Genomic DNA, 27840 nt, shown 5'->3' with positions numbered 1-27840 from the left:
GGAGTCTCCCCCACTAGGTCTCTTCATCCCACTCTGTCTCTGGAAACCTTTGCCAGCCGCATACGGTTTCCCACGGTCATTCTGATTCTTGCCTTTCCTATCAATCCTCTGCTGATAGCTCTCCGCTCTGGCCTTGGTATCCTGTTCAAAAATCCTGCAACAGTCAACCAAGTCAGAAAACACTCTAATCCGCTGATACCCAATAGCCTGCTTGATCTCTGGACGTAACCCGTTCTCAAACTTCACACATTTTGAAAATTCCCCAGTAGCCTCATCATAGGGAGTGTAATACTTTGACAGCTCTGTGAACTTAGCAGCATACTCAGTAACAGACCGGTTGCCCTGCTTCAATTCTAAGAACTCTATCTCTTTCTTTCCTCTGACATCCTCTAGAAAGTACTTCCTCAGGAATCTCTCCTTGAACACCGCCCAAGTGATCTCAGCACCCCCAGCAGCTTCCAACTCAGTGCGGGTAGCAACCCACCAATCATCTGCTTCCTCTGACAGCATATGCGTACCGAACCTGACCTTCTGGTTATCGGTACACTCAGTCACTCAGAAGATCCTCTCGATTTCCTTCAACCACTTCTGAGCACCATCTGGATCGTATGCTCCCTTGAACATTGGAGGATTATTCTTCTGGAACTCACTCAGTTGACGAGCAGCTCCCAATCCCACAATATTCGGATTCCCTCCAAGTACTCCAACTAGCCTACCCAGAGCCTCAGCAATCGCAGCATCGTCTCTACCTCTTCCAGCCATCTCTATTCTGAAAGTCCAACAAGCTAAAACAATAAGTACTGATAGGGTTACACAACACCTATCCCGTACAAGGAAACAGAATAATTACGACTCGACTCGACCGACTATGCTTTGATACCACTAATGTAACACCCTTCTAAAATACCCCAATAATTAATTAAAACAACAAAATATAAATCAGAGTAGATATGCAATTAAGGGTGTCACACTTGACACTTCACACCATTCATCAAAAATATCTTGTCATCCTCATTTATTAAACAAAATAAGACATTGCACAATACGCAGCGGATAGGAATCTAACAACATGCAAGCCATGTAACACATTACATGTAAACTTGTTCAACAACCAACAATGAAAACAAATAAAACATCCCGTCCCGATGTTACATATACCAGAGCATGACCCACTAAGGAACTACACTAGACTCCAAGCACTAGCCTCTACTCAACCACTAAGGAACTACACTAGACTCCAAGCACTAGCCTCTACACAACAATATCTGCAATGAATTATTGGGTGCCCATTTGCTAGACAACGAAACTGAGGGAGACACGTCCGGTCAAGCAAGGGGGCAAGGTATAAGTTTAAAATACCTTAAACAATATTATGCCAGTATAGTAATTCCCGACGATTCAACCGAGTATGAGAAAATAATAAAAGCTTGGTGTTATATTATGATTTTATTTGATAATTTTTTGTTTCCAGAAAGTACAGGTAATTTTGTAAATATAATGTATTTATCTTTAATACGCAACATTAATAAGGTAAACACTTATAGTTAGGGTTCAGCTGTATTGGCCCATCTATATAGTGCAATGTTTAGAACTACAAAAAAAAATACCTATATTTTTTTCATGTGCGTATTTGCTTCAAGCTTGGGGTTGGTGAAGAATGTCGTCGCTCGCCCCGATAAATGAGCGCCCATTCGTGTTCCCGTTTACAACCAAGTAAGTCTAACACTTTACCATTCACCATTTAGTTAATTATATTTTATATTATAATTAATAGTAAATAATATTTTTCACTTCTTTTTTATCTTAGGTGGTCAGTAAGGGGAATGAACTACAACAGGTGTCTGAAACACGCTATTGTAGTCTATCAAAATCTATTGGACCACATTGGACATGACGATGTAATAATCCTACCCAACTATATTTTAATTTAAAAATACTTCTCAAATTATTTTCCATCTAATCGTTTCGTATTGTTTTACAGTTTGTCTGGAGGCCATATCTGGGTCTGGATCATGATGTGAACCATGACGATGCTGCAATTTAGACAACGAAGACACCGGTTATCCGATTCACTATGGTGGAAATGCACCAGAGTGACCGGGTCAAACTGCAGTTCTGAATGCTACAACAGATTCCAGAATCTCTCACGTGTTTGGGGAATTGACATCAAAAAAGGGTTGATGCACAATGGGATTATTCTGATTGGAGAGACTTTGTAAAATACATGTGTCGTCCATAGAGGAATCAAAGACAACACATCTTGAACGAACCAGATATCAATGGTGCAAGACCGATTCAACAAAATATATGGCATGGTTTAGATCGGTAACAACTCAACAATTTGTATCTGAGCCGCGGTATTTGATGGATCCATGCCAACATGCTTCGTCATCGTATGCCCCACAACAATTCACCGCCCAACACCAATGTGAACCCACCCAAACCCAACAACCAACCATACAACATCAACCAACCACATACACACAACAACCAAACACCCAACATCGCAACCCGTTCATGCCAACCACCCAACAACCAACCATCCAACGTCGCAATCCATTCATACCTCTCACTCAAACACAAAACCAAGAATCAAACCCCGCAACCACAACTGTCTATAGCCCAGATGATTCATATGGGTCACTTTATCGTAGCCCCCCATCAATAACACCCAACCATTGTTTAACTATATTCGCCCTAGAAACCATTGCTTTGTTTCCAAAACGACTCAATGACCCAATTTGGGCAACTATATCGTCCCCAATTCACTCAACCACAACGCCCTAACTACGATGACATGGGCACCGAACTCCATTACGGAAGCGCCGTTGGCCTGAGCCCTCCGGATATTGGGAGCAAATGATGACACATCTATCAAATACCGCTGGAACTTCCGTTGGACCTTCCAACCAACCATTGTAACACCCCGATGAAATAAGGCTAATTATTTAAATTAAATTAATATAATACTTATTAATTTAATTAATTAATTGGAAATATTATTGGATTATTGTTATTATTTTGGAATAATAATTATTATTGGAAAATATATAAGTTGGGATAAGGAAGAGAGTTTTCATTTTGTAAAAGGGTTTTACGTGAAAACTGAGAAGCTGCAGAGAAGAGGAGAAAGTGGAAAGAGGAAGAGCAAGGGTAAAGGTTGGAAAAGAGAAAGCTTGGAGCTCAAAGATTCGCCGGATTAATCAGGTAAGGGGGGTTTATCGTCGATTGATGGGTATTATGGGATAGTATGTAATGGGTAGTGATAAGCCGTTGATTTGACCCTAATTGGGATTTGTGAATGCTGAAATTACGTTGGATAAACTGTGTTAAAAGCTGAAATTGAATCGGTATTTGTGTGAGTCGTGTTTTCCCGAACGCATAACTTTTTACGGAATTGGAATCGGAGGTCCGGAAGTCCTCCAACGGCGGAAAATGCGGAGAATTCTGCATCCTGCCTTGTGTTAGCGCAGGAACAGCTTTCTGTCTTGCGTTAACCGGTTAACCCAGGGTGTTAACCGGTTAACACTGTTTTGAATTGTGAAAATGTGCTGTTTTGCTTGCGTTAACCGGTTAACCCAGGGTGTTAACCGGTTAACACTGTTGTATTTGTTGAAATATTGTTGTTTGTGCTGCGTTAACCGGTTAACCCAGGGCGTTAACCGGTTAACACTGTTGTGAATTGCCAGAAAGCGTGTTTTATGCTGGCGTTAACCGGTTAACCCAGGGCGTTAACCGGTTAACACTGTTGCAGAGTGGAAAAATTGGCTTTTTAATGTGGTGTGCATAATTGAGAGTTGGCCTATGTTGGCATATGATGTAATAGGGATTTTATCCCGCTGTTTTGAGCAGTATAGGTATTAGTAGAGTGTGCTAATACGGTGTTTAATTGATTTACATGATAATGATGTGTTGATACATGTGTTGATGATGTATGATGGTATGCATAATGATGTGAATGTATATAGTATGCATGTATGTGTGAATGGACTGTTGTATGGCTTAGAGTGTGAGCATATGTCTATTCTTGAATTATTGTTGAGGTTGCATTGCTAGATGGTTAGCGTGCATAGCATAGCCTTTGGGGCTGTAGCTAATTCCCATAGTGAGGAATTAGTGAGTGAATCATTGTGGAATTGTTGTTGATGTTTGCATGCTAGATGATTAGTGTGCATAGTCTAGCCTTTGGGGCTGTAGCTAATTCCCATAGTGAGGAATTAGTGAGTGAGTCACTAGGTCTCAAATGAGTGGGACTAGTGAGCTTAGTAGCCGTATCTGGTTTTGATTGGTGAGCTTGAACTATATGTTCAAGAATAGTCGGTACCGCATGTGTGGAGTCTCATTGCATAAATATATGTATGGCGTATAATATGAATGGATGTATTCCAATATTATACGTGTGTTCGTGTTGTTGTTAAGTATGATTTGAGATTATACTTGTATTCTATGTTGATGTTGAGCATGATGTTGAGTTGATGTGCTGTTACTGATTGTATGTTGAAATTAGGGTGATTGATGTGTTAAATTACTTAACATGACATAATATTTTATAATTCTTATTATATCGATTGAGGAACTCACCCTTACAACTATTTTTCAGGTAACGAGAAATGAGTTGAGTAGAAGCTAATGCTTGGAGTCTAGTGTCGTCTCCTTAGTGGGTCATGCTCTGATAGATGTAACATCGGGAGGGAATATTTTAATTGTTTTGTGGTTGGTTGTTGGACCATTTTACATGTAATATGCTACATGTTTTGCATGATTGAGTTGACCTCTATCCGCTGCGTATTGTGCAAGTATTTTATGTTTTGAATTAAATAATGAGCATGACTAAGTGTTTTGGTGTGAATTATTGTGTGACACCCTTTGGTGCATAATTACTCTGATTGTTATATGTTAATATTTTAAATTAAATATTTGGGGTTTTTAGAAGGGTGTTACATTAGTGGTATCAGATCATAGTCGGTCGAGTCGAGTCGTAATTATTCTGTTTCCCCTGTACGGGATAGGTGTTGTGTAACCCTATCAGTACTTATTGTTTAGCTTTTTGGGCTTTCAGAATAGAGATGGCTGGAAGAAGTAGAGACAATGCTGTGATTGCTGAGGCTCTGGGTATGCTAGCTGGAGTACTTGGAGGAAATCCGAATGTTGTGGGAATGGGAGCTGCTCGTCAACTGAGTGAGTTCCAGAAGAACAATCCTCCGATGTTCAAGGGAGCATACGATCCAGATGGTACTCAGAAGTGGTTGAAGGAGATAGAGAGAATCTTCCGAGTGACTGAGTGTGCTGATAACCAGAAGGTCAGGTTCGGTACGCATATGCTGTCAGAGGAAGCAGATGATTGGTGGGTTGCTACTCGCACTGAGTTGGAAGCTGCCGGGAGTGCTGAGGTCACTTGGGCGGTGTTCAGAGAGAGATTTCTGAGGAAGTACCTTCCAGAGGAGGTCAGAGGAAGGAGAGAGATAGAGTTCTTGGAATTGAAGCAGGGCAATCGGTCTGTTACTGAGTATGCTGCTAAGTTCACAGAGCTGTCGAAGTATTTCACTCCCTATAGTGAGGCTACTGGGGAATTTTCGAAATGTGTGAGGTTTGAGAACGGGTTACGTCCCGAGATCAAGCGGGCTATTGGGTATCAGCGGATTAGGGTGTTTTCCAATTTGGTCGACTGTTGCAGAAGGTTTGAACAGGATACCAAGGCCAGCGCGGAAAGCTATCAGCAGAGGGTTGATAAGAAAGGCAAGAATCAGAATGATCGTGGGAAACCGTATGCACCTGGCAGAGGTTTCCGGAGACAGAGTGGGATGAAGAGGCCTAGTGGGGGAGACTCTAGTGCTCCTGCTAAGTGTTTCAGATGTGGTCAGGCTGGACATCGTTTCCATGAGTGTGCTAGTGTTGAGAAGAAGTGTTTCAAGTGTGGCAAAGGTGGTCACTTGGCTGCAGAGTGCCGGTTGAAGACTGCGACTTGTTTCAACTGTGGAGAGGTGGGTCATATCAGTCCACGGTGTCCTAATCCGAAGAAAGAGAATCAGTCGGAAGGCAAGGTCTTTGCTTTATCGGGTTCTGAGACTTCTGCAGATGATCGTTTGATCCGAGGTACGTGTTATATTAATGGCTTTTCTCTTGTAGCTATTATTGACACTGGTGCGACTCATTCCTTTATATCTTTAGATTGTGCTGTGAAACTTAAGTTAGAGATATCTGAGATGTATGGTAGTAGGGTGATTGATACTCCTGCAAAGGGTTCAGTGACTACTACTTCAGTTTGTTTGAATTGTCCTTTGAGCATTTTTGGTAGAGACTTTGGGATGGACCTAGTGTGTCTTCCACTTGTGCAGACTGACGTTATCTTGGGTATGAACTGGTTGGTGTTTATTGATGACATTTTGGTGTATTCGAAATCTGAAGAAGAGCATGCTGAGCATTTGCGAGTGGTCCTAGGAGTTCCACGAGAAAAGAAGTTAATTGCTAAACTGTCTAAGTGTGAATTTTGGTTAGAAGAGGTGAGTTTTCTTGGTCATGTGATCTCAAGAGGTGGTGTTGCTGTTGATCCTTCTAAGATAGAAGCGGTATCTAAGTGGGAAGCTCCGAAGTCAGTCTCTGAGATAAGAAGTTTTCTTGGTTTGGCTGGTTATTATAGGAAGTTCATTGAGGGATTTTCTAAGTTGGCGTTACCGTTGACGATGTTGACTAGAAAGGGGCAAGCGTTTATTTGGGATTCAAAATGCGAAGAAAGTTTCCAAGAGTTAAAGAGAAGGTTATCTAGTGCTCCTGTTCTGATATTACCGAGTTCGTCGGAATCATTTGAAGTTTACTGTGATGCTTCATTGTTGGGTTTGGGTGGTGTGTTGATACAGAATAAGCAGGTTGTAGCTTATGCTTCGAGGCAGCTGAGGATTCATGAGAGGAACTATCCGACGCACGATTTAGAGTTGGTAGCTGTGGTTTTGTTCTGAAGTTATGGAGGCATTACTTGTACGGGTCAAGATTTGAAGTTTTCAGTGACCATGAAAGTTTAAAGTATTTGTTTGATCAGAAAGAGCTGAATATGAGACAAAAGGAGATGGTTAAGAATTGGATTTAATGGAGCAGTTTAGAGACTTGAGTTTGGTGTGTGAGAGTACTCACAAGAATGTTAAATTAGGAATGTTGAAGTTAACGAGTAATATTTTGGATGAGATCAGAGAGGGTCAGAATTCCGATGTGCTTTTGGTTGATAAGTTGACTTTAGTGAATCAAGGTCAAGGTGGTGAATTCAGAGTTCATGAGAATGATGTTTTGAAATTTGGTAGTCGGGTGTGTATTCCGGATGTTACTGAGCTTAAGAAGAGTATTCTTGAGGAAGGACATCGTAGTGGCTTGAGTATTCATCCTGGAGCTACGAAGATGTATCATGATTTGAAGAAGTTATTTTGGTGGTCGGGAATGAAAAGAGAAATTGCGAGTTTTGTTTACGAAATCGGCTCATTTCATTCCGATCAGAATGGATTATCCGTTAGAGAGATTAGCTGAGTTGTATATTGAGAAAATCGTAAGTTTGCATGGTATTCCGTCGAGTGTTGTTTCGGACAGAGATCCTAGATTTACATCGAAGTTCTGGGAAGGTCTACAGAGGGCTTTGGGAACTAAGCTGAGATTGAGTTCTGCATATCATCCGCTGACTGATGGTCAGACTGAGAGGACGATTCAGTCACTAGAGGATCTGTTGAGGGCTTGTGTTTTGGAAAAGGGAGGTAATTGGGATTGTTATTTGCCTTTGATTGAGTTTACCTACAACAATAGTTTTCATTCGAGTATTGGTATGGCACCGTTTGAAGCTTTGTACGGTAGGAGATGTCGGACACCTTTGTGTTGGTATGAGTCCGGTGAGAGTGCTGTGGTTGGACCGGAGATTGTTCAACAAACTACGGAAAAGATTAAGATGATTCAGGAGAAGATGAGAATTGCTCAGAGTCGTCAGAAGAGTTATCACGACAAGAGGAGGAAGTCACTTGAGTTTCAAGAGGGAGACCATGTGTTTCTTCGTGTTACTCCGATAACTGGTGTTGGTCGAGCTTTGAAGTCGAAGAAGTTGACACCTCGATTTATTGGTCCTTATCAGATTTTGGAGAGGATAGGGGAGGTAGCCTATCGTGTCGCTTTACCGCCGTCGCTTGCGAATTTGCATGAGGTTTTTCATGTGTCTCAGTTGAGGAGGTACATTCATGATCCGTCGCATGTAGTCCAAGTAGATGACGTACAGGTGAGAGATAACCTGACTGTGGAAACATCACCTATGAGGATCGAGGATCGAGAGTTGAAGCAGTTGCGGGGTAAAGAGATTGCCTTGGTGAAGGTAGCTTGGGGAGGACCAGCAGGTGGCCATGTGACTTGGGAACTGGAGAGTAAGAGGAAGGAGTCTTATCCAGAGTTGTTCACTTGAGGTATGTTTTCGAGGACGAAAACTCTTTTAGTGGGGGAGAGTTGTAACACCCCGATGAAATAAGGCTAATTATTTAATTTAAATTAATATAATACTTATTAATTTAATTAATTAATTGGAAATCTTATTGGATTATTGTTATTATTTTGGAATAATAATTATTATTGGAAAATATATAAGTTGGGATAAGGAAGAGAGTTTTCATTTTGTAAAAGGGTTTTACGTGAAAACTGAGAAGCTGCAGAGAAGAGGAGAAAGTGGAAAGAGGAAGAGCAAGGGTAAAGGTTGGAAAAGAGAAAGCTTGGAGCTCAAAGATTCGCCGGATTAATCAGGTAAGGGGGGTTTATCGTCGATTGATGGGTATTATGGGATAGTATGTAATGGGTAGTGATAAGCCGTTGATTTGACCCTAATTGGGATTTGTGAATGCTGAAATTACGTTGGATAAACTGTGTTAAAAGCTGAAATTGAATCGGTATTTGTGTGAGTCGTGTTTTCCCGAACGCATAACTTTTTACGGAATTGGAATCGGAGGTCCGGAAATCCTCCAACGGCGGAAAATGCGGAGAATTCTGCATTCTGCCTTGTGTTAGCGCAGGAACAGCTTTCTGTCTTGCGTTAACCGGTTAACCCAGGGTGTTAACCGGTTAACACTGTTTTGAATTGTGAAAATGTGCTGTTTTGCTTGCGTTAACCGGTTAACCCAGGGTGTTAACCGGTTAACACTGTTGTATTTGTTGAAATATTGCTGTTTGTGCTGCGTTAACCGGTTAACCCAGGGCGTTAACCGGTTAACACTGTTGTGAATTGCCAGAAAGCGTGTTTTATGCTGGCGTTAACCGGTTAACCCAGGGCGTTAACCGGTTAACACTGTTGCAGAGTGGAAAAATTGGCTTTTTAATGTGGTGTGCATAATTGAGAGTTGGCCTATGTTGGCATATGATGTAATAGGGATTTTATCCCGCTGTTTTGAGCAGTATAGGTATTAGTAGAGTGTGCTAATACGGTGTTTAATTGATTTACATGATAATGATGTGTTGATACATGTGTTGATGATGTATGATGGTATGCATAATGATGTGAATGTATATATTATGCATGTATGTGTGAATGGACTGTTGTATGGCTTAGAGTGTGAGCATATGTCTATTCTTGAATTATTGTTGAGGTTGCATTGCTAGATGGTTAGCGTGCATAGCATAGCCTTTGGGGCTGTAGCTAATTCCCATAGTGAGGAATTAGTGAGTGAATCATTGTGGAATTGTTGTTGATGTTTGCATGCTAGATGATTAGTGTGCATAGTCTAGCCTTTGGGGCTGTAGCTAATTCCCATAGTGAGGAATTAGTGAGTGAGTCACTAGGTCTCAAATGAGTGGGACTAGTGAGCTTAGTAGCCGTATCTGGTTTTGATCGGTGAGCTTGAACTATATGTTCAAGAATAGTCGGTACCGCATGTGTGGAGTCTCATTGCATAAATATATGTATGGCGTATAATATGAATGGATGTATTCCAATATTATACGTGTGTTCGTGTTGTTGTTAAGTATGATTTGAGATTATACTTGTATTCTATGTTGATGTTGAGCATGATGTTGAGTTGATGTGCTGTTACTGATTGTATGTTGAAATTAGGGTGATTGATGTGTTAAATTACTTAACATGACATAATATTTTATAATGCTTATTATATCGATTGAGGAACTCACCCTTACAACTATTTTTCAGGTAACGAGAAATGAGTTGAGTAGAAGCTAATGCTTGGAGTCTAGTGTAGTCTCCTTAGTGGGTCATGCTCTGATAGATGTAACATCGGGAGGGAATATTTTAATTGTTTTGTGGTTGGTTGTTGGACCATTTTACATGTAATATGCTACATGTTTTGCATGATTGAGTTGACCTCTATCCGCTGCGTATTGTGCAAGTATTTTATGTTTTGAATTAAATAATGAGCATGACTAAGTGTTTTGGAGTGAATTATTGTGTGACACCCTTTGGTGCATAATTACTCTGATTGTTATATGTTAATATTTTAAATTAAATATTTGGGGTTTTTAGAAGGGTGTTACAACCATCGCTCGATCAGGTCAGCACACAAAGACCCCAAACACCTCAAGAAAATCGTGGAAGACCTAGGAGATAAACTAACGCACCGGGATGTGGAACAGGGGGACGTTATAATCGGACGGGTCATTAGTTTATTGTCAGTCCAATGTAACCAATTATTACATAATCAATGAATTTTTTTTCATTACTATTTCTTTTTTATTAAATAAGAAAAATTAAATATTAATAATTAAAAGAAAATAGCAAGGGGTGTATGCGCCAGATGAATTGGCGCATACACCAATCAAACATACATAGGCGCCACTAACATTGGCGCCTCCTCATGAGGCTCAATGTAGGCGCCACAAGCATTGGCGCCTCCTCACGAGGAGTCTAATGCATGCGTCAATGCTATTGGCGCCTCCTCTTCATGCATTGGGGGTACGTCAATTCATCTGCCGCATCCTCTATCAAACCTGATTATTTTGGTAATATTTTTGAATAATTGGTTATTTTGGAATTATTTTTGAAAATAATGGTTATTTTGAAAAAAAATTCTAAAAGTTTGTTTTAATATATTTGTAATATTTTAATACAAATAAAATAAAAAATAAAATTAATTATAAAAACAATGATATATTTTATTAGTTCATAAATGTCTATTGATCGCTTACTCATTCCATCCTAAAATAAGAATAATTTAAGGTTTTTTATAAATTGTCATAAATGTATAGGAGAATAATGACTTGAAAGAAGTTTTAATTATTTAATGGCATTCTGAAAGAAATTGATATTGAAAAAGTAAAATGATGTTTATTTTGAGATAAATTTTGTTTGGTAAAATAATTTTGAAATGAAGTACCTCTCTAATGAAAGTAAAGTTTTGAAAACTAAAAATAATGCAGCGTTGTTCAATAGCGAACCAAAATATTAGTTTTAAAAATTGGAGAGTAAAAAAATATAATTTTAGCAAAATAGAAGATAAATAAATAAATTTAAGTCAGTAATTTTAAAAGTATTTGTTTTTTAAATTATGAATTTATATTGTGAAAAGTAATCTAATAATTTTAGATGTAATTGATGGAAATAAATTCAGAATTTGAAATTTAAATTCTTTGAAATATAAAATATAATATATATTTTTGGTGACGATTAGGGCTTTCATTGATAGAATTTTTTTTGGTGACAACTCAGAATTTGAAATGTATATTCTTTTAAATTCAGAATGTAAGTAAATAGTTTTTTTTTTGGGACGTTTCAGAATTTGAAACTTAAACTATTTAACTCATATAATAAAAATAATAATTTTTTTAAGTTTGTTTAATCAATATATATTTATTTATTAGTAAAATGGGAGGATCAAAGGTCTAAAATGAGGAGACATTAGGCAGCATGTCTCATAGACATTTGAACCGTTACTAAAAAAATTATCATCGAATCAGATACAACCATCAAAACTGGACAACTCTAGATTGGTTAAAAAATCAGCACACTTAATAGTTTTTCTAAAAATGTGAATGAATGCACTTCTTTAAAATGCTGAAGGAGAAGAAGAATATGCCTAGCCAAAGTCGAACCTTGTTTAGACTTCAAAGGCGACCCTTGGAGAGCATCTGCTACTGTCTTTTTGCCATCTTGAACAATAAGGTTCTTGAAATCTCTCTTCCAAGCAAGCTCCAAACCCATAAGGACACCCCAGAATTCTGTAGCAAGACTATTGCAATCACCAATAGTCTTATGAAAGCCACAAAGTTATCTTTCTTGACTGTCACGAAAAACACCCCCACACTTAGTAAGCAATCTGCTACTGGTAGCCCCGTCAGAATTAAAACAAACCCCGAAGGTGTGAAAAACATAAGAAAGGGGGTTTGAATTGAGTTTTATAAAACAAAAGTTTTTTACCAACTCAATAACACCACTTAAAAGTTAGTAACAAAGAGATAAAAACACAAGTATTTTATTATCGTTCGCTTGAAACTCAAAGCTACTATAGTCCACCCTCCAAAGTGATTTCACCTTATACACACAGATTTAATCCACTATAATCAACTGATTAGAATAATCACAAAGAAGCTTTTGTTTATTAAGTGGATCACTGGATTAAGATGCATATTATTGTTATTCATTCATTGAGCATGGTACATGTCATTGTAGTCAATGACATCATCTACTCCATGCATAGGTTGCCTCGAAGGCTCACGTCTCATTAATTCAAGATTATAAAAAGCATCATTTGGTTCATAAGTACAAATTGATTCATATCAACAAGTCCTTTTGGCCGACCTACAAGATTAGTGCATTATTATGGTCCATCACGTCTCATGGCGAGCATTCTTATTAAATGAGCATTTTTTTCTACTCATCTCGGGCCACGTCTAAAGAGCTGTTTAACGGATGGCCTAGGATTTGCATTTCCTGGTCCTGACTTGAGAAAATTTCTTGAGGATTTAGATTCAATGTCTTTTAATTCCTATAAGAAAGAAAATGAAACAGTTTTCTATGGACTTCAAATTTGAAACTTAAACTATTTAACTCCATATACAAAATAATAATTTTTTAATTTGTTTACAGCAATATATATTTATTTATTAGTAAAATGGGAGGATCAAAGGTCTAAAATGAGGAGACATTAGGCAGCATGTCTCATAGACATTGAACCGTTACTAAAAAAATTATCATCGAATCAGATACAACCATCAAACTGGACAAATCTATTTGGTTAAAAAATCAGCACACTTAATAGTTTTTCTAAAAATGTGAATGAATGCACTTCTTTAAAATGCTGAAGGAGAAGAAGAATAGCCTAGCCAAAGTCGAACCTTGTTTAGACTTCAAAGGCGACCCTTCGAGAGCATCTGCTACTGTCTTTTTGCCATCTTGAACAATAAGGTTCTTGAAATCTCTCTTCCAAGCAAGCTCCAAACCCATAAGGACACCCCAGAATTCTGTAGCAAGACTATTGCAATCACCAATAGTCTTATGAAAGCCACAAAGTTATCTTTCTTGACTGTCACGAAAACACCCCCACACTTAGTAAGCAATCTGCTAGTGGTAGCCCCGTCAGAATTAAAACAAACCCCGAAGGTGTGAAAAACATAAGAAAGGGGGTTTGAATTGAGTTTTATAAAACAAAAGTTTTTTACCAACTCAAGAACACCACTTAAAAGTTAATAACAAAGAGATAAAAACACAAGTATTTATTATCGTTCGCTTGAAACTCAAAGCTACTATAGTCCACCCTCCAAAGTGATTTCACCTTATACACACAGATTTAATCCACTATAATCAACTGATTAGAATAATCACAAAGAAGCTTTTGTTTATTAAGTGGATCACTGGATTAAGATGCATATTATTGTTATTCATTCATTGAGCATGGTACATGTCATTGTAGTCAATGACATCATCTACTCCATGCATAGGTTGCCTCGAAGGCTCACGTCTCATTAATTCAAGATTATAAAAAGCATCATTTGGTTCATAAGTACAAATTGATTCATATCAACAAGTCCTTTTGGCCGACCTACAAGATTGGTGCATTATTATGGTCCATCACGTCTCATGGCGAGCATTCTTATTAAATGAGCATTTTTTTCTACTCATCTCGGGCCACGTCTAAAGAGCTATTTAACGGATGGCCTAGGATTTGCATTTCCTGGTCCTGACTTGAGAAAATTTCCTGAGGATTTAGATTCAATGTCTTTTAATTCCTATAAGAAAGAAAATGAAACAGTTTTCTATGGACTTCATAATAATGTTACTTTTGATCAAAAAATACAAATTTAGATGTACAAAACCATTCTTTTTCCATATGGGCACGATCCTTCTGAGAATAAATTTTGTAAGGGGCATAGTTTACAGTTATATTGGTAGACCTCATGATTTACACACAGCCATGGCCTATGATCTAAAGACTTGAGGACATTTTATAAAGTATATAAGCTTAAAACATCCATGACGTTGACCACGACAACTCCATGCACTCTCCTTCACAAAACACTTCCATTTGACCACGACAACTCCATGCACTCTCTTCACCAAAACACTTCCAGAAGCAGTAAACTTGGTATCATGAGTGAAACCTGCAGGATTCAAAGAAACAATGAGTAAGGATTTTCCCAAAGAGATTATGATCAAAAGAAGAAAAACTGTCACAAGCTGCCGAACGGCAAAACAGCAAAAACAAGCCGTCACACCCAAAAAAACAAAAACGGCTACAGACGCAAGTTCAGAGTATTCCTCCCACAGCAGGCCATGTTGCAGACCTTGGCAACATGATTGTCCTTCAATGGCAGGATGGTTAACAACTCCAAGACAGATGATTCAGTTCCAGAATGTTGATGTTAATAACTGGATAGGGATTTGGTCGGTAGCAGAGATGTTAAACAATCGAGAAAACTAACATGCTAAACACAGTTGAGAGTATCTCTTAGCCTACACTTGGAAATGAGGATACATTTAAAGATTCACCTTTTTGGGACATAAGGTTTAGCTATAGCGGCAGGACCATTGCATTATGAATCATCAATTAAAGACGGGATTGGTTTAAACGCCATAATGCTCCAAACCAAAACAGTGCCAGGGTATGCTTCAAAAAAAACCTGTTACAATAGAACCTATTATCAGAGAACCATGACAGATGCTGAACCATGACAAGAAGAAACCTGTTACCAAACCATCTAACCTTGATCAAATATACGATCTAAAAACTGCACAAACCACTACTGCATCACCAAGCATAGCAACCCACAAATCAGCTCACGCACAAGCAAAGTATCCAAAACAAAAATAATCATTACCATAGCAAAATTTCATTCAAACTTCTAACACAATAGCTAACAACATCACATTCCAAGTTAACAGGTTTTCAGCATATGACTAACCTCATGGTAATAGAATCACAGGAGCAATCATGACTACCACCATGTAAAACACAGCAGACTAGCAATCCAAGCTCAGCCATCAACAAGGTTAACATCCATACAAGTATCATCAAGCATCCTGAATATCATTCAGATCACCTACCAAATACCAAACCAAGTATCAAACATGGCATCAATTTAATGGTCATAAGACTTGTAAGCACACAATTGTTATGATAAACCAAAGGCAAAGATTCACAGGATTCGAAAATACTTGAGCAGCAATTCATACCTAAATGTATTAAGTCCTCACATCAGCAAAAACGGAAGAAGTGTTGTGAATCGAAGTTGAGAAGTCATCAATTAAGGTTAAAATATATGCCAGTAAATACCAATTTCCTTACCTCAATTGTTGAAGGTTTCACCGCAGTAAAAACTAGATGGGAGATTCAGTGAAGACGGCCACGCATTTGGAGATTTTTTGGGACCACAATCAAATCCGTTTCCTACCACATTTACATTGGTCCGCGGTGTCGCTTATCTTCTCCCAACTGTCGGTCATCAGTCGGTCTCGAGGACCTCATTAAACCCCTGCTGGCCCCCTTGTCCTCCCTAGTGTCTTTCTTATCCCGACTCTCTACGTTTACACTACACATGTTCTTCGCATCGTACCGATCTACTGATTGTCACATCGCATTCCACCAAAATCTAAAGAAAGATTTGATGCTAACGGAATGATTCCTTTTTGCACCATCTGCCAAGGATCCACACACGATTTTGGGGAGCTCATTTCACTCTATAAAAAGGAAAGCTAATCGATTGAAAAGGAGAGAAGAAAAATACCGTCACTCTGCTGAAATCCCAAACGAACCTTACACCGAAAAGCTCCGCTAAAACTCTGTATTTCAACTCTGATTTTCACACTGAAAATCAGGGTTTGAAGAGCTTGACCCCTTCAATCGCGTGCAAAAGGAAATGACAATCAATTAGAGGAGAAAGTCAGAATCAGACAGAAAACAAGGAGTGGATACAGAAGGATAGAAAGAAAAGGAAGAAACTTGAAACAACAAGCAAAAGAAGAGGGACAACGTCATACATACTCACCGAAGGTAATCATGGCCGTCAGGTCTTCGTCGGGGCTACGATGCTCCGGCGGAATCTTTCCCTTTTATTTTGCTTTAAAGTGCTTTGACCTTGTATTTTGACTCGTTAATTTCTGCTGTTGATTGTGATATAGAAAACGGGTTAGAAGCTAAGATTAGGTTTTCCTTTGAGGTTCCGATTCGCTACTGTTTTCTAGATCCCGTCGAGGATTTGGAGGTTTGAGGGGATTGTGGTCGTTTGTCACGTTGGAAGTTTTGAACTTCATGTTCGAGTCCTGGTTTGTTTGAGGATGAACACCGAAGGGTGTTCATCGGTTTCCTTTCAAAATTTTTTCTCTCTCTGCAGTTTTGGATTGGGACCATGCACACGATTTAATAGGGAGAGGATATTTTCCAGAAAGAATGAAGAGTCGTTTTAAGAGAGAGAGACAAAATTATTTTGATTTATTTCTTTGCTTTAAGGGGTGATTGTTTCTTCTTTTAAAATATTATTAAGAGTAAATTAATGTTATTGATGATAGATACTTGGGTGCTGTCAGATTATGTTCCCAAAATCTTTATGATGTTATCAATGAACAATGATGCGCGTGGCGGTAGGTAAACCGAGGCCAACCTTTTCTCTTCTCGGCGGTACCACTTGGCTGAGTAGGAGAGGATTTTGGGCCTTGTGGCCCATCCCGAAAATAACACTACTTTAAGTCCCTTGGGCCTTCTTTGATCCAATGTTTAGGGCCTAACTTTTTATTTATTTCCCAAACATTCCAATTTGGTCTACTTGGTTTATGAGCTATTCTTGATTGTTTTAATTAAAATTAAGATAACACTAATATTAGAAATATTTATTAGTTCGGTTTCGATTACTATTTTCAACTCTTCTTTTTATCTTGTTATAATATTATAATTAGTTAAATGGTGGATTAATGGTTAACGTCAACAAATAATTTACTTTATTTTCTAATAAATAAGTTTGACGTTGGTCCAATACCAAATAGTCTTTCCCAAAAGTATATTAATTCTAAATAAATTCAAATTCACCGTATTTAAATAGTATTCTCTTAAAAATTATTTAATTTAATTTTGAATGAAAAGGAGAATAGTAAGCCTCCGCTTCACTATCTCTCGACTATTCGAACAATTGGCGTACGCCATATTGCTCGGATTTTCGTCATTCATTTAAAACCCTAAAACTCCATAAAATTAAAATCACTCCACCAATTAATTATAAATTCTAAAAGTTTTATTTTTAATAATTAATCTTTGAATGAAAAGGAGAATAGTGAGCATCCGCTTCATTATCTCTCGATTATTCGAATAATTGGCGTACGCCATATTGCTCGGATTTTCGTCATTCAATTAAAACCCTAATAATCATACAATTTCAAATCAATTTTTCAAATCAAACATAGGTTCTAAATTCAAATTATTTCTAAACTTCAACCATCATATTCAAATCATTTTCCAAATCAACTACAAATTCTAAAACATTTAATTCTAAATTTATGATAATAAAGAGGATAGGAGGCGTACGCCTCACTATCTTTCGATTATTTGGATAATTGGCGTACGCCATATTGCACAAATTATCGACTTCCGACTAAAACACGTTAAATAAACTTGGATAAGGGAATAGGTGGCGTACGCCTCGTTATTCTTTGAATAAGCAAGTAGGAGGCGTACGCCTCACTACCGTGCGTATTCAACATCCACAAACAAACTTTCAAAACAATTCGAACGAAAAGGGAATAGAAGGCGCACGCCTTATTATTCCTCGAAAGAATTGAACGATTGGTGTACACCATATTGCTCAATCTTTCGTCGTTCCTCAAATCATCAACAAATCAAACCTAACTTCTCGCCCTCGAGCGATCGAAACCAATCAAATCCAAACACGTCAATTCAACTCGTCACCCCCGCGTGACCAAAACCCTTTCAAAAAGAACACTGTCAATCCTTTCTAATGCGCACAACAAACCAGTGCTAGAGCCTCCACCGAGAGTAGACAAGCCAGTGTTTAGCCGTTAGAACGCCGACCTACACAGTCGTTCATCAAAACAAAACACAACCAATATTCGTAGTAGCCCGAACTACGAATGCTCTGATTTCCTTATTGCACCATAAGGATACGTAGGCAGGAGATTGCTGTATCTTCGCGAGCACACTAATAAAAAACCTCCCATTTCCCCCATCCTGAGGTCTTCATCCACATCTATCATCAATTCTAATTACTCGAAGCAAGCAGATAAACAGTCAATTAACAGTCAAATAGCAAAATCAGACTAAAAGGTTCCCGTTGAGTACAACGGACGTGAGGGGTGCTAATACCTTCCCCTTGCGTAATCGACTCCCGAACCCGAATATGGTTGCGACGACCATTATTCTTATTTCTAAAGGTTTTCTCGATATTTTCCTATTCCTTCATTGGAATAAATAAAGTTCGGTGGCGACTCTGTTTCGAACAACATTTTTTTTTCCGCGTCCTATCGCGAGGGATCGCATTATCATCTTTTTTTGAGGTGCGACAATTACATGCGACTCTATATGACTAATGCACAAATACAAGCTATTCAAAATCCTTTGATTCTTAGTAAAATTGGTGTCCCCACAACGACAATAAAGTGGATGAATTTTTCTGAAATGAGTCATCTTATATCAAATGTATATGACTGAGTTTTAGTTTAGTTTACAAGACATAGTTTTTCGTAAATCGTTTTCCCTCTGCTAAGTTGCCCTCCAAATAATTTAAATGGCCGGGTTGTCTTGATTAGACAGATTGCTACTAAGATGCATTTTATACAAGCTTATTTGAAACGAGGGTGTCCTCTACCACCAACATTCGTAGAATGGAGAGAACGTCTTAAGGAAGAAACATCTGAGTGAGAACTTTGCTTTTTTGGATAGGATGCATGAGTTCTAGAAATTAAATGATGTTGAAAAATAATACAATAGAAAAAAGTCTAATGCGAAAAGTTCAATAAATTTAAAAAGATGTCATCGATTTTGATGCATTTTAATCGTATGTACTTCTAATTTTGTTGATTCACTATGTTCATTTTTATTCTTATATCTTCATTTTAAGATGTCCAAACATAATCTAAGCGTATAAATAAAGCATTACTTTTGAAAACAAATTAATTGTTGAGTTTCTAGTAAGAGATGAGTCCTCTTCAATTCTGGACAAATTCTACATAAGAGTTTTTAAATGTTGTGAAACTGAAGTTATTAGACTAAGGTTTTGCTTAAATTGATGCAATGAGATGATATGAAGTGATATGAGATGAAATAGAATAAGATTACATTGTTTGAGTTAATTAAAATCAGATCCAGTATAATAAAATTTTATTATTCTATTTTATTTCATTTCATCACTTTTCATTAGCATTGTTTCCCTTAGATATGAGGAATAAAAAATTACATCACTTTCTACTAGTATTGATCACTTTCTACGAGTATTGTTCCCTTTAATATGAGCAGAATGAAAATTTTCATCACTTTCCATCAGTATTGTTTCTCTTTTATATGAGCAGAATCAAAAACTTACTTTGTTTTTATCGCTAATTATTCAAATAATAAAGTAATAAAATTTCTATTTCACTCTATTCTATTTTTGCTAAATTTCAATAACTCTATTTATCTTAAGATATTAAAATATAATCTAAAATAATATAATAAAATTGTATATCTAACGAACTAGAAATTTTTGTCTTAAAAAATCTAGCATCATACTAACAAAAAATTATTAAAATTTATATATGCAGATGGGTGGCTGACCAATTAAATAAAAAAATATTAAAACATAATAATTTTTAGTTTTATGCTATCTTTACAAGTACTCTGGCGGTGAGCAAGTTGTCCATTTACATATGGATAGTACTGCTTATAAAAAAATAAGAATGGATAAAACCATATATAAAACCAATCCAAAATATCCGGATCCATGTCCAGATCCGCTTGGAGTTTCGCTTCACTTCTCTAGGGTTTCTCAAACGCATTATAGAATCTCTCCACTCTCAGATTTCCTCTATAGATTAAAGAAGCATCGGAGAACTAATTCCGTCGCCGGAAACCGAACGCCGTTGCCGGAAACAAAAAACCTGAACCGAAAAAAATGTCAAGCAAGAAGAAACACAAACGAAAACACAGCGACAGCGATGAAGACGACGACGTTTTCTACTACCGCTACTGCGCTTCGTCCTCAACCCCCAACACCACCACCGGCACCACATCCAGTAATCAACCCCAATCAAAACCGAACAACAAAGGATCATCAATAGGAGGAACAGGTGAACCCTTAGCACCATCAAAATCGACGCTATACGTTTCTAATCTAGATTACTCCCTAACAAACTCCGATCTCCATACGCTCTTCTCTACTTTCGGCCGCATCGCGCGTGTAACCGTTCTCAAAGACCGTCACACGCGCCTAAGCCGCGGTGTCGCGTTTGTCCAATTCGTTTCTCGTAATGACGCCCAACGCGCCGTGGCGGAGATGAATAAGAAGATTCTCAATGGAAGGACTCTAACTGCTTCTATTGCTGCTGATAATGGACGTGCTCCGGAGTTTATTCGGAAGCGCGTGTACAATACTGAGACTGCTTTGTGTTATGAGTGTGGGGGGCATGGTCATTTGTCGTATGAGTGTCCTAAGAATCAGTTGGGGCCGAGGCCGCGGCCTCAGCCTAAGAAGCCGCGACGGGGATTTAGTGGGCTGAGGGATAGGGATGGGGAGGAGGAAGGTGATGAGGAGGAGGAGGAGGGTGGTCAGATTGCTGCGGAGCAGTTTGACGATAATTGGGCTTCTGTTGTGGATGATGAAGCGGGTGAAAGGTTGCTGGGGAGAAACAGAAATGATGATGAGGGTTTGGACAACAACAAGACGAAGAAGAAAGGGAAGAAAGCTGGGTATTTCAGTGATGAGAGTGATCATGATGATGATGATTGATCATGACTATGTAGCATTGACACTTCAGATTGAAGGTGTGTGTTTGGTATTCCGCATTACCGCATTATTCAACTAGTCCTGTGTGTCGTGTCTATATATGTGCCAGTGTTTCATAGATCTAAATGGCAATTTTTTGTTTTTATCAAGATATGGTGTAATTGATGAAATTGTTTATATGTTGTTGGCTTGGTTGGATGTGTTTATGGTTTTGATCACAAGCACATGTTAGTTATTAGTTATTGTGGTAGTAATTAGTGATAGTGGTGGTGAATTGGTGATGAGCATTTTTGTGTATTCCATATTTTCATAGTTAATGAATGATGACAGACGAGTCTCTTATTTATCGGCTTAATTTAGCATTCGGTTTACCTGTAAAACAGAAAGGAAAAGCCTGTTCGTTATGTTTTTTATTTTGGTTCAGTTAAAACATGTAATGTAATCAAATTGTAACACCCTGGTTTACTTTATGCACATCTTGTTATCATATAAGTAAGGTTTTTAATTACAGTTGTGGTGGTTATGTTATGATATTTGATATGTAGAATATTGTAGTCAGATATAGCTGGATTTGATGTGGTTGTTGAGATCTTGAAAAGCATAGGTTGTAGACTTGTAGTCACAATTACTGTCGCCGTTCTTGTGGAAAGCAGTTTAAAACCATGGGTAACAGTTCTTCTGATTACCTTTACTCTTTGATGTCTACTGAGCATTTTTATGCAGATTGATGAGTATTTCTCAAGTTTCTCTTAGAATGCTTAAATTGCTTCTCCCAGAGAAAATGTGGTATCCTTTTCATGCATAATCACTTGGCTGAGCTGGAGAATAATACCAATTTGTGCCTCACCCTCGACACTAGGCTTTAAATTATAGGTTTAATTATTCTGTAACTTTTTGAACCATGGGCTAATCTTGAATGTCATTGTAATGATATGTAGAAAAAGAAATTGGTTATTGTTATGCTATTTCCTTTCTTTCTGAATTATGGCTTTGAATCGGATTAAGTATAGTTATATTATATGGAGTTTGGGGTCAATTGTTACTGTTGTACTGTTGGTTTTAAGCATTGTTGGTTTTGGATATATCTATAACTCTGAAACCATATTCAGTTGACAGTTATATATAACCGATAGATACCATATTCATGATTGTCTATATACTTTTGTATGCTCATATTTTTTACTAATTGAATCATTGTCTTATGGCACAAGTTAATGAAAATAGTAGAGTTCATATCCTCTATGAATAGGATTAACATGAAGCTTGATTACATAGTACGATAATTGTACTCAGATATAAAGATATTGGGAGTTTTGTGAAATTCAGGATATCGGTTTCTTGAATTTTGTTGAAGTTTGAGCAGATTCAAATAGGATTAATATGGGTGTTCTTGAAGAGGAAGTAGGTAAAAGTTTGGAATTTTTTTTCAAAATAATAATTATTTTTATTTTTTTTCAAAATAACTAATTATTTAAAAAAATTATCAAAATAACCAGGTTTGGTAGAGGATGCGTCAGATGAACTGGGGCACCCCCAATGCATAAAGAGGAGGCGTCAATAGCATTGGCGCATGCATTGCGCTCCTCACGAGGAGGCGCCACTAGCATTGGCGCATGCATTGCGCTCCTCATGAGGAGGCGCCAATACTAGTGGCGCCTGCATTGGGCCTCATGAGGAGGCGTCAATGCTAGTGGCGCCTAGGTGCATTTGGTTGTGTGGGCGCTAATTCATCTGGCTGCATGTGATGGTCATGTGGGCGTCAATCCCTCAAGCGCCCACATGTTTTGTCCGTCTCTATAAATACCACGCATTGGATGCAATATTTTTCACTCAAACTCATCTCCTAATACAATTCAACCACCATCAATTTCAATTTTCCCTGTTTCAACAATGTCTGCATACATTCAAAAACAAAGTGCTGATGTAATATTTTCTGCCGTTGCGGCTCCGGTACAGATTCGACTTTGGAACACAAATATGTTTGAACGTCTTAATCGGACGTTGTACAGTTGGTTAGAGGGAGAAATTGGAGAGGGTGAACGGATTAGAAGAATACAATGGCTTGTGTCCACGTTCAACCAACACGGAGAATTACGCGAATTGGTGGATATTAAGACAGACCAAGACGCTCGTAGGATGATGCATTACATGTTCAAAATTGTTTTGCTGGTTGTAATTGCATAGTTCTTGTATTTGTTATAATTATATGTGTTACTGTTTATGCAATGGTACTTTCGTGACAGACGTCTAATATGAAATAAATTTAATTTTTCATATATTGCAATAGAGGTACATGTAAATTTATCTGGTTGTGCTCATTCTAACACTAGGACAGTTATTACGATTGTGACCTAGTTGACGGCATGAACTACATAGTCTAACCATTTTGTTCGCCGTATCCATTTCGGTTCGAATTCGGATGCTGTTTGGGCGACCCTTTTTCTTCCTTCGCATAACTTCGTTGTGCCAGACGATGTCCCCTTGATATTCTGGCCAATAATCCTCTTTTGCCACTACGAAAAAACTAATTTTATAAACATTTGAAAGACTGACGATTTTGTAAACTTCAGATAACAAGTATGATGGATCCCTTCGAACCTTTGAGCATGCCGCAAGGACATGGGAGCGGGGGTACGAAAGGCTTGGAACTTTCTGCAGTCGCACTAACCTCTATCTAGTTCGACTCTGTACTGTCCCATCGGCATGCCCTCATTGTGATCCATGGACTCGACAACACTAAACCAACCTTTACTTCGGTCAAAGACCGTAACCACATGTGTGTTTGCTTTGGCAGCTTCATGTCTGATGAATTTCATCGAAGCATCACTGAACAACTGTCCAGATTGCAACACTGAACTCCATTTTAAGCGTCTGGTTTCAAACAACGCCCTTAGCCTGAAATATGTAGCATGCACCAAAGCGATTATTGGTAGGTTACGGATGCCTTTGAAGACAGAGTTCATTGATTCCACAAGATTTGTTGTCATGTGGCCCCAACGTTGACCGTTGTCGTATGCCCTAGTCCACTTCTCCAAAGGAATACCATGGATCCACCGTACCGCATCTTCGTTTGACAATCTTATTTCCTTGCGGTAGTGTTTGAAAGAAGGTTCTGATAATGCGTAACCTGCATTGACAACCTTCTTCCGCAACGTCTTATCTTTGATTTCCCGCATGAAATTCTGAGCAATATGTCTATTACATAACACATGCGTCGAAGGAGGATTTTGCCAGCCGTTGTCAATGTTATTATATGCACTGATGATTGAAGGGTGTCTGTCGGAGATCAAACATAAGTTAGGCTGAGGTGCAACGTGCAATCAGAGATTTCTTAGGAAAAAACTTCATCCCTCAGCAGTCTCCCCTTCAACTAGGGCAAAGACGATTGAAAAAATATTGATGTTCCCATCTTGTGCCACTACCATCAGTAACGTTCCTTTGTATTTTCCGTACAACCATGTACCATCAGTTTGTATAATTGGTTTACAGAAAGAAAAACCTATGATACCTGGTTGATACACCCAGAATAGACGGTGAAATATTTTATTTCCAACAGCACACGTACCATCTGGTGTATAGGCGGACAATTTGTTTCCAGCTTGACAATTGTCCCGGGAGCATATTGTTTTAGAGCCAACAAGTATTTTGGAAGTTGTTTGTAAGACTCCTCCCAATTGCCAAACACTTTTTCAATAGATTTTGTCCTAGCTATCCATGCCTTCCTATATGATGGAGTGTACTCGTACTCTGCCCTAATATGCGAGATTATTGTACTCACCTTTAATGATGGATTGTCGCTAATAACAGATAATATTTCATCACATATTAGCTGAGAGCTTAATTTACGATGATCCTGGATTGGGTTTGTCAGCATGCATGTGTGATCTGGACCCATTGATCCAATCTCCCAAGACTCGCTCCTCTTCCGGTACGAAGCTGACAACATAAAAAGGCAGTGCTCATTCGGACAATAAACTTTATACCTCGATGCGTCAGTTCTGTCAACTCTGAAATCAGCTGATAGTTGCATGTGGAATTTCTTAATGGCTCTTACACATTCCTCTTTTGTGCGAAATGTGTCTCCTTGTTTCAAAGATCCTTGCATCTGCACGTAAGGATTGTACCATACATCTGCTAAAGGTTCATCTGAACCCAAATTTAACCTTGTCATCTGTTGGGGTGGGCAGTATACATAACTTGTTGGTATTGGCTCCTCTTCCTCTTCAGCGTTCACCATCGAATCAACCATGATCTCAGATTCTTCTTCTTTGTCATCTAGAACATTCACCTCAGCTTGTTCGTCATCAGTCTCACAAAACACTTGTGACTGATCAATGTACAGAGACACCTGTTGTTGATGTGGTAATATATACAACTCTATATCGTTGTAACCAGATTGTTCGTGACTGACAAACATATGCTGAATATCATCATCATCTCGAATCTTCTTCTGATAAAATTTAACCTGGTTTTCTACAAACCAAACCGGATTTTTATAGATGATTTGGCCCACATTACTGCATTGCAATTTCTTTTCTATTCTTTGTTTCAGATGTGAAAAATTTGATCGTCGATTTATTGTAAACCGAGTTACCTCTGTGTTTCGAAAACAAAAACCGAACAACTGATGATCAAATATTTCACCTTCGACATGGGCACTGATCATGTAATGTTGTGTGGAAGACATTTTGTTGAAATATTAAATATGTAGATATCTTTAAGGGAATTGAATGCATTGCTAAGTTGTTCATCCACACAACATAAATAATGTTTCATTGCTAACTTGGTCGTTGCATTGATAACTTGGTCATTGTTTGTACAAACTTGACCATGCATGTAGTAGAAAGAATCAACCATGCAGAGAAAAGAGTGACAAGAACACACATGCGCCTGAGCCCTGAGATTCCCACCTAGGCGCCCATTCCCTAGGCGCCATAAAGTAACTGGGGCGCCAAAAGGATGGGTGCCTCTTCACAAAAATTGGTCTTATGCGCCACTAGGAAGGGCGCCCCTTCCCATTGCCCTACACTAAGGCGCCAAGAGGAAGGGAGCCTCTTCCTTGCATGTGAAGAATCACATGTAGGCGCCAAGAGGAATGGCGCATCTTCCCTTACATGTTGATTCTTCACATGCGCCTAGAAGAGATTCCTCACATGCTATCTCTCACATGCTTTCTGAAGTTTGTCATTCCCTTGTCTTCTCTTGCCATTCCATGCAACCAATCACATTCATCTTAGGTTGCAAACCTACTCACTCATTCATCTATAAATAGCCTCTCATATCAACAATATCAAATCATCTTCATCAATACTCAATTATATTCTTCTACCACACTTGTTTCCTCTACCACACTCAAGCTTTGCAAAATCAAATCATGTCTTTGTTGACTATGGGCGATGAACATAGAGGCACGCTCGAGAATATATCGGCATTTGTATGTCATCTCTCTCTTTTTACTTTTTCTATTTTTAGTCTTATACCTTTGTTATCTATGTTTTTCTTACTTCTTATAGAGTTGTGCTTGTTGATTATGTATTTCTTCTTCTAATTGCATTTTCTTACTTTTTTATTATTAGGATCCGAAGCGGTTTAGATGTCGTGTACATGAATATGTACCCCACGATCCTTTAATAGAACCATATATTAGAGGATGTGGATTTGGAAATCTACTCAACATTGTTTCGTACTCGGTGGACTACAAGTTCATTCTAACTTTGTTGGAGAGGTGGAGACCCGAGACCCACACATTTCACCTTCCGATTGGTGAGTGTACCGTCACACTTGAGGACGTGTACATGTTGTTGGGTCTCCGTATAGATGGAAAGGCAGTGAATGATCGAGTTAACCAAGACAACAATATCTGCAATGAATTATTGGGTGCCCATTTGCTAGACGACGAAACTGAGGGAGACACGTCCGGTCAAGCAAGGGGGCAAGGTATAAGTTTAAAATACCTTAAACAATATTATGCCAGTATAGTAATTCCCGACGATTCAACCGAGTATGAGAAAATAATAAAAGCTTGGTGTTATATTATGATTTTATTTGATAATTTTTTGTTTCCAGAAAGTACAGGTAATTTTGTAAATATAATGTATTTACCTTTATTACGCAACATTAATAAGGTAAACACTTATAGTTAGGGTTCAGCTGTATTGGCCCATCTATATAGTGCAATGTATAGAACTACAAAAAAGAATACCTATATTTTTTTTCATGTGCGTATTTGCTTCAAGCTTGGGGTTGGTCAAGAATGTCGTCGCTCGCCCCGATAAATGAGCGCCCATTCGTGTTCCCGTTTGCAACCAAGTAAGTCTAACACTTTACCATTCACCATTTAGTTAATTATATTTTATATTATAATTAATAGTAAATAATATTTTTCACTTCTTTTTTATCTTAGGTGGTCAGTAAGGGGAATGAACTACAACAGGTGTCTGAAACACGCTATTGTAGTCTATCGAAATCTATTGGACC

The 27840-nt window shown here is 38.2% G+C and overlaps 1 protein-coding gene across 1 annotated transcript; it reads left to right on the top strand.

The window, feature by feature from the left end:
• The first annotated feature begins 20381 nt into the window (after positions 1-20381).
• LOC127135556 (U11/U12 small nuclear ribonucleoprotein 31 kDa protein) lies at positions 20382-21624 on the top strand. Its single transcript, XM_051062221.1, has one exon. The coding sequence runs from the start codon at positions 20533-20535 to the stop codon at positions 21364-21366; it is 834 nt and encodes a 277-aa protein (XP_050918178.1). The 5' UTR covers positions 20382-20532; the 3' UTR covers positions 21367-21624.
• The last annotated feature ends 6216 nt before the right edge of the window (positions 21625-27840 follow it).

The sequence above is a fragment of the Lathyrus oleraceus genome, chromosome 4 (genome assembly GCF_024323335.1).
Source record: "Lathyrus oleraceus cultivar Zhongwan6 chromosome 4, CAAS_Psat_ZW6_1.0, whole genome shotgun sequence".
NCBI classification, from domain to species: Eukaryota; Viridiplantae; Streptophyta; class Magnoliopsida; order Fabales; family Fabaceae; genus Lathyrus; species Lathyrus oleraceus.
This window is presented reverse-complemented; position numbering and strand designations above follow the sequence as displayed.

Excerpts from the sequence above, each read along its gene's own strand:
- LOC127135556 (XM_051062221.1), top strand. The coding sequence starts at position 20,533 with ATGTCAAGCAAGAAGAAACACAAACGAAAACACAGCGACAGCGATGAA.